The sequence below is a fragment of the Chrysochloris asiatica genome, unplaced genomic scaffold (assembly GCF_000296735.1).
Source record: "Chrysochloris asiatica unplaced genomic scaffold, ChrAsi1.0 scaffold00315, whole genome shotgun sequence".
Lineage (NCBI taxonomy): Eukaryota > Metazoa > Chordata > Mammalia > Afrosoricida > Chrysochloridae > Chrysochloris > Chrysochloris asiatica.
In genome coordinates, this window is record NW_006408833.1 from 131,852 (window position 1) to 144,096 (window position 12,245).

The following is a 12,245-nucleotide window of genomic DNA, read 5'->3' on the forward strand; positions in this document are numbered from 1 at the left end:
AGCAGGCTGGTAGGCAGGCAAGCAGAGGAAAGGTCTGGGGCCAGCTGCAAGGGAGCGGTGGGGCTCCATCCGGGAGACTTCCTTTCTGAGCTCTAGCCCCAGCCCCTTGAACCGCCCATAATCTAGGCACCATTGCCAATACCTCCCCAGGGTTGGATACTGGGTGGGAAATGGGGAAAGAGGTGTTTCTAGTTATATGGGGCCTGTCTCTGCTGTCTCTTCATTTCTTCTCTCTCTCTTTCTTTCTCTTTCTCTCAATTGACAAATCAGAAAAAGAAAAGAAAACTGAAAATGCAGGTTTTTCTACTAACAGCTGAGAAGACAGGCTTTCTTGCTTTAGTGTCCCTCCTTCTGACGTCCAGAGAGGGAAATTTTGTCCTGTAAAATAGACTTCCAGAGCTCTTATTGCCCCCTTTACCCCCACGCACCCACCTTCCAAGTCCTTTAGCAAGGCCTGGATGCTTTAAGGAAAAATTGATCCAAAGCTTCTGATAAAGGGGACCAAAAAGGGTGCTGGGTCCCAGGAAGCAGGGGTTGCTATGTTGTGTGCAATGTTGTTTTAGGCTAACCCTGATCTCAAGCCCAGTTTCTTGTCCCTCCCCCACCATGTCCAGACCTCCTAAGTGCTTCTCAAGCGTCTGCTTGAGAAACCAGGAGGTGATGGGCCCAGGCAGAGCTAAAATCCTCAAGCTGACTGTTCTCTGGAGCTGTATCCTGGATCCCCAGCCCCCAACTCTTCTTTCTGAGGATGGAAATCCACACTAGCCCCACTAGTGCTAATGTGGGTACCATATAGGCAGGGGCAGCCTCCAAGTAGCTGGATCCTAAAGCCTGGGGTCAGAGAGGAATTCAACTCTAAAATTGCTTCCTGGGTTCACCCTACTCTTCTGAAGATGAAAACTTGTTTGGGGCCTTGGTAACTCTCAGAGATATAAAACCCAAGGCAGTATGGACTTGTGTCCATACCTCTCTGGCCTCTTTTTTTCGCTTTCAAACCTCAGGGGCCTCAAGCGTCTCCTAGTAGTCCTTGACCTTCTGGGGCCTTAGCCCTAAACTTCCCTCTTCCCCACAGCCCTTCTCCCCTTTCCTCCTTCCACCATTACCTATACCCAAAGAGAAGCAGACTGCAGCCAGCTTACCCAGGTGGAAGATCCCAAGCCTCCCTTCCAGGCCAAGACAGAATCTACTCTGGGCTCACTTCAAGGCTAGTTCTTGTGAATACAGGAGGCAAGCTGGTACCCCTTGGCCTGATCTCTGTTCCCCTCTAATTTCCTAGGGAAGGGATCTATATTTATCCATCTCCCCTTTCTCTTCCCTATAGAAGTCTCTGTCCTAAGTTCCTTCTCTACTTTAAGACAGCCCCAGAACTGGAGAAGATTTGACCTAAAAAGTGTGGAAGGCACTCTAGACAGGAGACAGTAATGAGCCTGGCTGTGGAGTAGCCCTGGAAAGGCAGACTGGAGTGGGTAGGAGTGGGGTGTGCCTGTTCTCTCAGTGATAGTCATGGGGGTGCTTTTCCCAGGGGCAGGGTGGGGGGCTAAGGGGGTAAAGGGGTGGATAGGGTATATTCAGGAGGATTTTCCTCCATTTCTTTTTTCTAACTGCCTGGATACACCATTGGATTTTGTAAATGGAAAAACTGAAATGAATAATGCTATATTGGATGTTTTCTCTTTCTGGCTGTGTGTGTGTGTGTGTGTGTGTGTCTGTCTGTTTGTCTGTCTGTCTGTGTGTTCTCTCTGTATAACTATGTGTGGAGAGGTATGCTTGAGTGGGAGTGGGGAGGCATCCCTGAGGAAAATTTGCCCAATGCACATATGTGAGTAAATGCCAATATGTGGAGCTAAATACAAGCATGGACACACACGTGCACACATATACACACAAGCAGAAATATGCACCTAGGTGAGAGAATACAAACTACAGTATGTGTCTGTGGTAGCAAATAGAGTGGTTGGAGAAATGGAATTTGAAAACTCTGTGTGTGTTTGTGTGTGTGTGTGCGTGTGTGCATGTGCGTGAATGCGCGTGCGCTTAAGGAAGGTATTCATTCCTTCCTTGACCAAGGTTCTGAGCGTGGGGGCTTGTAACCATATCTCTTTCCACAAAGTCTGGAGTTTTGAACACCATCCTCACACCCTGTCTCAGTCTCCTAACCAAGCATAAACAAGGTATTCTTGAAAGCAGGCCACCATGGATAATGCTACTGTTGTTGTTAAGTGTCCTTGAGTTGGTGCTGACTCATAGCGACCCTGTGTAGGGTTTCCGAGGAGCGGCTGGTGTGTTTGAACTGCTGACCTTGTGGAGAATAGGAACTGGGAATTCAAAATGAAGCTTGGGGGAACTGAAAAGAGTTGGAAATACTCCCCTTCTCATAAAGTTGTGGCTTCTGGAGGTACTGCAAAGTCTGGAATAGCAGCCCTCCCTAACAGCTTTTGGTAAACTTTGGATAAATTCAAGGGAGGGATGTCACAGGAAAGAAAAAGAAGTTTTGGAGTCTACTCAGCCAGCCTGCTCCTTGGGCACTCAATTAATTTACTATTTATTTATTCTCTCAGTTGCACAGAACTGAGTTGATCATACTCCTCAGTTCTTAGCACACTGTATAATCATTGGTCCATGTGAGGCCCTTTTATTCTTCATTTTGATTTGTTTTGTTTTCCCCTTCATTACCCATTCCTGGTCCACTTCCCCTTCCCCACATAGGCACCCACTCTTGTGTATTTAACATATGTCTTTCCAATCCACCGTTTATGTGTTTATTTACATATATGTGTAGCTGTGGAAAATATATGGTATTGTTGTGTGTTTTAATTTACATAAACAGTATTGTATGATAAATCTTGTTGTTTCTTTTTTCACTCAACATTCTGTTTTTGAGAGAACCAGTCTTGTTACTGTATATAGATCTAATTCATTCTAGTGGTCCATCGTATACATATATCACATTTTTCTTATCCATCCCTTTGATGATCGATCCCTGGGTTGCCTCTACTACTACAAGGTTGCAAGAGGCAGTCTCCTACACATCTTTTGTTGTTGTTGTTGCTAAGTGCTGTCGAGCTGGTTCTGACCCATAGAGACCCTGTATAGGGTTTCTGAGGTGAGCTTGAACCACCGAGTTTGCAGTTCAAATGACTTTGCACCCTCCCTCCCCCCCCATTAACCCACAGCGCCACACACCAAGAGTTTGCAGTTCAAAGGACTTTGCATTCCCCGCATTAACCCACAGGGCCACACATCTTTTTTAGGGACACCTGAGAGGAGGAGCCCTGGTGTGGCCCTGTGTTTAATGCGCTGGACTGTGAAGTTGGTTTGATCTGCAAGGCCTGATACAGGGTCGCTGTAGGTCGGAACCAACTCGACGGTACTCAACTGAGAGAAGAAACTGAAGCTCACAGATTGGCAGTATTTTATTTGGTCTTAAAAATTAAAAGCAGAGCCTTGATGTGAATCCCAGACAAAAACCAGAGCTCTAACTACCAGGCCTCACAAGAGATTATTACTGACAAAAAAAACAAAACAAAAACATTTATATGTATTTTTTGAACCGCAAACATTGGGAAAGGGCAAAGGATGAAAAGGAGGATTATTTAGCAGATGAAGAGATAGAAAGTCCTAGAAAAGAAATCTACCAGATGAGTTGAATCACATCGTAATGACGCACAGATGATTTTTCTGTGCGTGATTATTACTTCTAACGCCATCTTGCAAAGATGGGAACGCCATGGCAAAACCTAGCTCCAAACCAAAGGCTTGCTAAACTTCAAGTTCCTTTAAGGTAACCTGAGCCCGGGTCAAATCAGCGTGCACCCCCCCCCCGCCCCCCCTTCGCAAAAGCAGACAATGGGGGAGGGGCAGATTTACCAAGTGCGTAGTCCCGGAGTGGAAAGGGAGAAACCACAGCGAGGTTCTTTCAACTTTATTTGAGCACATCCTGCTCAGTGCCTGTGTTTATGTGGTATTTTGTTGTATTTTATTTTGTTTTTCTTTAGAACCACTGGTACTTTTCCCATTGGGTTGATAGTTGAGAGAGCGAGGGAGAAGGGTTGCGACTCCGTGGCTTTCCTCCCAGCCAATCGTCTTTCCTTTCCCTCTTGTTGCTGGAGGAGTCCGCCCTGTAATTGGCGGGTAGTGTAGTATCCAATTGGAACACGATTACTTGTAGCGTTGGCAAGCAGATTGCTTGAAAGTAGGCTGAGGCTGAAGAGCGCCACCGTGGGCGACTGGCAGCCAATGCCAATACAGAATGCGTCAGAGAAAGGGCGGGACATTGGCAATTGGCGCGGAGGGTGTAGGGCGGGCTCTGTGGGAGGGAACACCAGAGCTTAGCGGTTTCTGAGCTGTGGTCTTGTGAGGTGCGGCAACTCCAGTTCAGACGTGACTGGCAGAAGCTCCAGGCTCCCCGGTGGAAAGCGAAATAGCGAGTGCGATCACCCAAGTTGTGTGATCTCCGTCACCATGGACCGCCCAGATGAGCCTCCCTCCAAGGCCCGTCGCCTGAACAGCCCCGAGCTCCCAGAGCTTAGTCTGCCGCCGCCTCTGTCTCCACCTCAGCAGAGACCAACGCTCCAGGAGGAAACCGAGGTGGCACAGGTGCTAGCTGACATGAGGTGGGGGAGAGTGGGCCCCGCTCAGCCCCCGCCACCACCCTATATTGTTCTGGAAGAGGGGGGAATCCGCGTGTACTTCACCCTGGGCGCTAGGGGTCCCGGCTGGGAGCCTGCAATCCAGTCAGGCAGCGGGGAGTTGCCCCCTCCAACGGAAAGCCTGGGAGCACTCTCTGTTCCTCAGGCTTCTGGGGGAAGCTTGGAAATCGGCTTTCAGGTTCCCCAGCCCAGTGGCCTTGCTGGAGAGCAGGCCGGAGAAACCTGTAGTACAGGGCGGCGTCGGCGGCAGCGGCGTCGGTCCCAGGGGTTAGCTAATCCAAAGAGAAAGGAAGAAGCTGCTATCGATGTGGAAGAGCTTGAAGAAGGTGAGAAAAAGAGGAGGAGGAGGAAGGTGAAGAAGAGAAGCAAAAGGAGTAATGCCGAGAGGATGGAGAACATTCTGCAGGCGCTGGAGAATATTCAACTGGACCTGGAGGCGGTGAACATCAAGGCAGGCAAGGCCTTCCTTCGTCTTAAGCGCAAATTCATCCAGATGCGAAGACCCTTTCTGGAAAACAGAGACCTCATTATCCGGCATATCCCAGGCTTCTGGGTCAACGCAGTATCCTTTTTGTCAATACTCATGCACAGGGAGACCATGACAGGAAAGGGGGGTCAGGGGAGGAACAGTATGAGTGAGGGACAAAGATGGGGGTGGGCTCACCATCAGAAAAATGAGTAGATTTTGTGGAAGACAGATGGAAGGAGGGTCAAGCAGCAAAGAAGATGGAGTATAGATAAGGGAGGTCACACTGAATAAAAACTGGACCACCCAAGCGAAATGAGAGGAAAGACATAGCATAAAAAAACTAGATTATAAACAGTGAATGGGGGTGGGTAGTAGAGGGGCACATAGCAGAAAAATTGGACCAAAGATTTAGAAAGGGAGGGAGGGGAACACAGAAGATAACTGCTTCAGAGACAGTAAAGCCCAGTGAGGAAAGTCACATAGCAGAAAAATGAACCCAGAGAGGGTAAAGAAGGAAGGGAGGGACACAACAGAGAAATACCAAGAGTCAAACACGGCTCCATAAACCTAGATCTTTGCTTAGACACTCAGGAGACCCCATTCCTGGTGGAAATACCCCACATTGGAGGGAAATGGGATAAAAGGGCTGGGGCCCCTGTGGTCAGGAGAAGGGAGAACCTGGGTATGGAGAGATCAAAGAGTTAAATGAAGGGAAGGGTGGGGGGGAATCCCATTTACTACTGATGCTTGCTAAGCTCAACTCTGGGGCACACACAGGTACATGCAACATGTTAGAAACACATGGAATGCATATTCTGAAAGAGCATTAAATGGCTATAGACCCATGACATCCTGATACAAAGCATTATTAGATCACAGACTCTTAGCACCAAGACATAACAGCAACCTCTGGACACAGGAACCCAACATGCAGATAGATATACAACATCATATGTTCATAGGCCCTTAGCACTGAGACACATGATATGACATGATCATAGACCTCCAGCATACAGACCATAGGATCATATGAACACATTTCTCCAGCCTGCAGACACAGGTTCACATAGATACAGGCCCTTAACAACCATACTGCATCATTTAGACATAGGCCCTCAGCACCAAGATATACAATAGTATATGAACAAAGGTCTTTAGTGCCCATATATATAATATTATGTAGACATAGGACATTAGCACCTAGATACAGTATTATGTGATCACAGGCCCTCAGCGCACAGATACACAGCATTATGTGACTATGGGCCCTCAGTACATAATGCTCAAACATAGCATCATTTAGGCATAAGCCCTCAAACACAAACATACATCATCATGAGACCACAGCAACCAGATACACCATCACTTGACAGGCCCTTAGCCTAAGACACATGTCTTAGGAACACAAGCCCTCAGCACCTAGAAACAACATCACATGGGCATGACCCCCTTAGTACCCAGATGGATACATAGCAAGTATATGAACTGTGGCCAAGACCACCTAACAGACATTTAACATTGCATAAATTTGGACTTTCACCACATAGTATCATGGGAATAAAAAAAGTATGCATTTGTTTCACATCATGTGAACAAAGGAGGAATCCTCTTGCTCTAACTTGTCTTCTGCTCTACCTTGTCTATCCATTCCTTCTTCCCTTCCTCATTGAACAATTAATCCTTGACCTAAACTGCTCCCCTCATCAGTTCCTCAACCACCCCAAAATTGCAACCTTGATCAACCAACGTGATGAAGACATTTTTCGCTACTTGACTAATCTACAGGTTAGGCCAAAGAGACATTTGAAAGTAGGACCGGGCAAGGAGTCTGATCTTGGAGGGTGAGGGGGTTGGGTGGGAGGGGCCGTGGTGTGGCAGGAACAGATCCTACCATTAACCCCACCCTGAGCAGGTACAGGATCTCAGACATGTCTCCATGGGCTACAAAATGAAGCTGTACTTTCAGACAAACCCCTACTTTACAAACATGGTGATTGTCAAAGAGTTCCAGCATAACCGTACAGGTAAGAGGTGTTCCCAGGGCAAGTCCATCCCCTTGCCCAGTTCCCTTTTCACAGCTTCCTCTTCTGCCAGGCCAACTAGTGTCTCACTCCACCCCAATCCGCTGGCACCGAGGCCAGGAACCCCAGGACCACAGTCACAGGGACCGAAACACCAGCCACAGCTTCTTCAACTGGTTCTCAAACCACAGCCTCCCAGAAGCCAACATGATTGCTGAGGTAGGGCTCCTCCTGGCATTGTCAAAGAATACCTTGCTAGCTAAGCTTGCCCCTGGGTGCCTAGGGAATTGGAAGTACAGATCTGGAGATTATACTATAGATTTATTCTCCCTTCTCCCCTCTCTTTCAACAGATTATCAAGAATGACCTGTGGGTTAATCCGCTACGCTACTACATGTTGGGAAAAAGAGGCTACAGGACAAACAGAAAGAAGCAAGAGAAAGAAAGGTGACTGGGGTTTGGTGGCTGAGAGGTGGTTTGCTAGGGATCAGGAAAAGACTAGGCTAGTGCCACACAAGATTTATAGAGCCAAAAGGAACCTTTGAGATAATCCAATCCAATATGTTTTACAAGTGGTGGAATGATGCCCAGACATAGAGTGTGATTGACCTGAGACTATAGTCACTCAGGTATAGAAATGGGCCTCTTCCCCCCACCCCACCCCCCAGCTCATCTCTGGAAACCCTTGTAGGGTACCGGCTCCCTAGTTGCCACCTTTAAGTATCTTCCCTGGATATTCCCTTCCCTTCCCCTACCCCCACCCCTCCCAGCATATACTCTAACGCCATACTCTGTCCCAGATTCTCCCACAGTAATACCAAGAAGAAATGTGAAGTGATGATCCTGGAAGACACTGATGACTATCAAGCAGTAAAAGATGTTATCAGTGAGACCTCAGACACTGATACAGCCACTGACAATGAAACCATTTATGACATCAAGGTCTCTGACTTCTTGGAGACAACTGACAATGAAACCGCTGACAGTGAGGTAGTTGACATCAGTGAGAATCTCTGTGGCAGTCTAAGCTCTGACCACAATGAGAGTCCTGACAGTGAGACCACTAGTACCAATGACACCACTGACAACAGTGAGAGTACCAAAGATGAGAGCCCCTATTACAATAACGAGAGCCCTGACGACAGCACTGATAGTAACAGCAGGAACCCCATTGGTGACTATGACAGCATGAGCAACAATAGCACCAGCCTGGGCAGCTGTGATAGTGACACTGAAGATGATATTGAGGGCAGTGATGATGGCAACGAAGGTGACAATGAGTACAGTGACAATGAAGACAGTGATGATGATGGAGACATTGATGGCTATGATGAAAACCCTGATAAGGATCACGATAAGAACAATTATAAGGATAAGGTAGAGGACATCTCAGAGGAAGAAGAGGAGCACAGTGAGGAAGGTGAGCTGTACCCCCTCCTTTCTTCCCTCTTCTCAGAGAAAGGGCAGGGTTTTAAGACAGGAACACAATTCACTCTTTTTTTTTTTTTTTTTTTTGTGACTTGAGTGGTAGTTTACATTGGAGAACATCTGTTTTACACTCATCATTTCATTACAATGATTACAATCTCCATGCATCACAATTCAACAGTATTTGCTTCTATTACCTCTGGTGTTTGTTTGTTTGTTTCTTGGGGGGATGGGAGAGGATGTATACAAAAGCACTCAGGAATATATATAGTCATTTAAGCAACCAAAGGGTACAATTCACTCTTGTGCAGTAAAAAACAAAAGCATTTTGTGCAATTTTTTAAACAAAGGTCATGGAACATTTAACAAAACCATTGAAACAGATTTCTGTTCTGGGTGACAGGTAGACAGAAAAGACAAATGAACAGTGATAAGAGAGATTAGAAACAGTGGGTAGAAAACTACACAGGATACTTCAGACACACAAACACATATGCATACACATACAGATACAAGCACAGAGGCAATCACATTGCAATTTAATACATCTATACGAGGTCCTGACGGAGGGTCAGAGAAAAAGAGGAAGACCCCCAATGAGATGGATTGGCCAGGTGGCAGCATCGATGGACTCAAGTGTGGCAACAGTAGTGAGGTTGGCCCAAGATCGGACATTGCTTCGTTCTGCTGTACATAAGGTCGCTATGAGTCGGTGCCGACTCGATGGCACCTAACAACAACAATACCAAGTCCTGACTTTTCTGGGAAATCCCAGGTTTGTTTAGAGGCTGGTATATGGAGGTGAAGTGAATACTGTACTCTATGAGCCTAGAGGAGGGAACAGGTAATTCTACCTGAAGAGTGGGGAAGGGGAAAACTAGAGAATGGAGCATTCGTTGGGGAAAAGGGTTACAAGACCTGGAAGGGTGACGATAGTACAAGAACCCTTCATTAGTTATGAAAGCTGCTTCTCACAAAAAGAGATTTCAGTGGCCAACTATGCTGGGGAAATACTGCACACAATAATACCTTCCTGTAGAGTCACAGGTACATTAGCACCTTAAAGGTTCTGAGAAGTCTTAATGTAAGAACCTTTTTATTAACCCAGCATTTGGAATGCTGGAAAGGTGGAACCCAGCATTTCCCAAATCTCTGTGAAGACAGAAGCCACTATTGTTCACTGTTCTTTGGGACCTGCTGTTCTTTGAAGAATGGTCTTTGGGAACTGCTGAGGAAACATTGCATGTGGGAATGTGAGGGGGAAAACACACTTAAGGTGATTCTCAGGTTTGTTTCAGACCTGGATGCCTGGTGAAAGAAGGTGGCATTTCCTAGGATGGGTAATGATGTGGTTGTGGGATTGGTGAAGTAGAGGGAGGAATGTAAAAGTTATAAGGTCTTATCGGACATCTAGGTATAGGTGGCTCAGAGGCAAGTGTCGTTAAGTGTCATTGAGTTGTTTGCAACTCAGCCATCCTGTGTAGGGTTTTCTAGGAGTGGCTGATTGGTTTAGATCACCGACCTTGCAGTTAGCAGCAGTCCAGTGCTTATCCTATAGTGCCACACCAGGCAAATAGTTGGTTATATGTTCTGCAAATGAGATGAACTTGGATTGGTTAAACAGAGAGGATAGCAAGCCAGAGCAGAGTCCTGGCCCTGAGGCTTCTGATATTTATAGGCTGGTAAGAATTCAGGGTCTAATTAATATCTATGAAGTGCTTACTAGGTGCCAGGCACTATTTCATGTGATTTTCTTGTTTTGACTCTTTTAATCCTCACAGCAACTCTTAATGAAGTAGCTACTATTATTGTCCCCATTTTGAAGATGAGGAAACTGAGATTATGATTGGGTTGAGATAGGAAAACCAGGTTATGGAACCTTGCATTCAATGCCAAATGCTGCTGAAAGGTCAAATAAAATAAGGACTTGGATGTGTCCATTGGCTATGGGGCTAATTCGATCATTTGTTACCTTAGTGAGAGTCATTTCCTTAAATAAATGAAGCCAAATCACAGGTGGAAGGGGAGGATGAGCAAGGGAGTAAGGTAATGGAGTCAAAATTGTAGGGGAAGAGGATAGCAGAGGGCAGGCAAGATGTTTGAACCTGGCTTTAGGCATACAAAGGAGAGAGGTAGGCCTGGAAAGGTAAGCCCCTGGGGAAGGTGGGAGAGACAGGAAAACCAATAAATGCTGGGGTTTGGGGCTATAGTTTCCATTGAGGACAGAGGTGGAGGCTTTGTGAGTGCATGAGCAGATGCTATTTTCAGGTAGAAAAGGAAACAGGTAGTTGTGGGTTTTCTCCCACCTCCCACCTGATGGTATCTCTCTCTTCTTAGAAGTGGAGACAGAGCTGTCTGCCCGTTCCTAGAGTTGTTAACTGCCGTTAAGTTGGTTCTGACCCATAGCGACCCTGTAGAGGGTTTCCAAGGAGCAGCTGGTGAGCTTGAACTGCCAACCTTGCAGTTCAAATGGCTTTGCAGTCTGGCACTTTAACCCACGGTGCCATACCAGGACTCCCCTGAAGTAGGAATAGGGAATTAGGTTGAAGAATACTGACTGAGACCTCTTTGGGTCAGCCTAGTGAAAAACAGTAAGGGAAGGTTTATTAATTTGAAGTTGAAGCTCAGGAAGACATACACATTGAGGCATACCCACTATATGGAATCAATTCTGACTGATACCTACCCTATAGGGCAGAGTAGAACTGCTCTATAGGGTTTCCAAGACTGTATATATACATTTCTTCATATGGGAGCAGACAGCCTCATCTTTCTCCTGTGGAGTGACTGGTCGGTTTGAACCACTGACCTTGCAGTTAGTAATCCAAGACTTAACCTACTGTACTACCAGTACTCCTACATTGAGCTATATGTTGTTGTTGTTGTTATGTGCTGTGGAGTCGGTCCCGACTCAGCGACCCTGTACAGGGTTTCCAAGGCTGTAAATCTTTACAGGAGCACAAAGCCTCATCTTTCTCCCACGGAACTATATAGGGAACAAAAAGCTACTTCAGAGATGTATCAATCTTGACAGGACCCTGCCTTCCTGCTTCTTTCTCACTCCTCCTCACTGTGGGCTTGCTTGAGTTCACACACACTTTTGGTTGCTTATTGCACACAATGGCACTTGGCAATTAGTCCAAGGCTTCCAAAATCCCTGGCTATAGGCTCTGTTCCCTACTAGAGTGATTTTTACTTGCCAGTCTAACTGCTCTGTTCTGTCTCCCCTTCCTTGCCTCTCTCTCCTAGATACCGGCAGTGAGCAAGAAGTGGAGGACAGTGATGACCATGAAGAGGATGGCGGTGGTGACTCTGATATGGAGGAGGCCGAAAATGCTTGGATCGCCGTGGGAAAGTAGGGCAGAACAAGATAGACGCCTTATCCTTGGTGGGAGGAGTAGCTCAGTATCCTTCTCCTCCTCCGTTTGCCCTCCCCCTCAGCTAAGGCCTTGGCCTCACGTCATACTTAGGGAAGTCATTGAAGACCTACACAAGTTTAAAGTTAATTTTTATGATTTAGTAATTGCAGAGTTCTTATTTTGGGGTGAGGGAGAAGGGGACACCTCCCCCTCCCCCTTTGTGCTGCTAAACGTATTGTGTTGCCTTTGCCAGGGCTCCTGTCTCCTAGTTAGTGTTGGCCCCAGCTCCCTTTCCCACCCAGATTTTGAAGCAGGGAGG

General features: G+C 46.6%; 1 protein-coding gene across 1 annotated transcript; it reads left to right on the forward strand.

Annotated features, from left to right (window-relative positions):
- The first annotated feature begins 4,461 nt into the window (after positions 1-4,461).
- On the forward strand, positions 4,462-12,012 carry TSPYL2 (TSPY-like 2). The gene is made up of 8 exons (XM_006875263.1): positions 4,462-5,211; positions 6,826-6,903; positions 7,031-7,142; positions 7,213-7,358; positions 7,492-7,586; positions 7,952-8,607; positions 11,817-11,922; positions 12,009-12,012. Exons 1-8 carry the CDS (start codon positions 4,462-4,464, stop codon positions 12,010-12,012), a joined length of 1,947 nt encoding a protein of 648 aa, XP_006875325.1.
- The last annotated feature ends 233 nt before the right edge of the window (positions 12,013-12,245 follow it).

What these genes read in the sequence shown, in the direction of transcription:
- TSPYL2 (XM_006875263.1), top strand. Translation starts at nt 4,462, where the DNA reads ATGGACCGCCCAGATGAGCCTCCCTCCAAGGCCCGTCGCCTGAACAGC. An exon ending in CAGGCTTCTGGGTCAACGCA is followed by an intron (nt 5,212 to 6,825) that starts GTATCCTTTTTG and finishes TCCCCTCATCAG; the next exon opens with TTCCTCAACCACCCCAAAAT. An exon ending in AAGCCAACATGATTGCTGAG is followed by an intron (nt 7,359 to 7,491) that starts GTAGGGCTCCTC and finishes CTCTTTCAACAG; the next exon opens with ATTATCAAGAATGACCTGTG.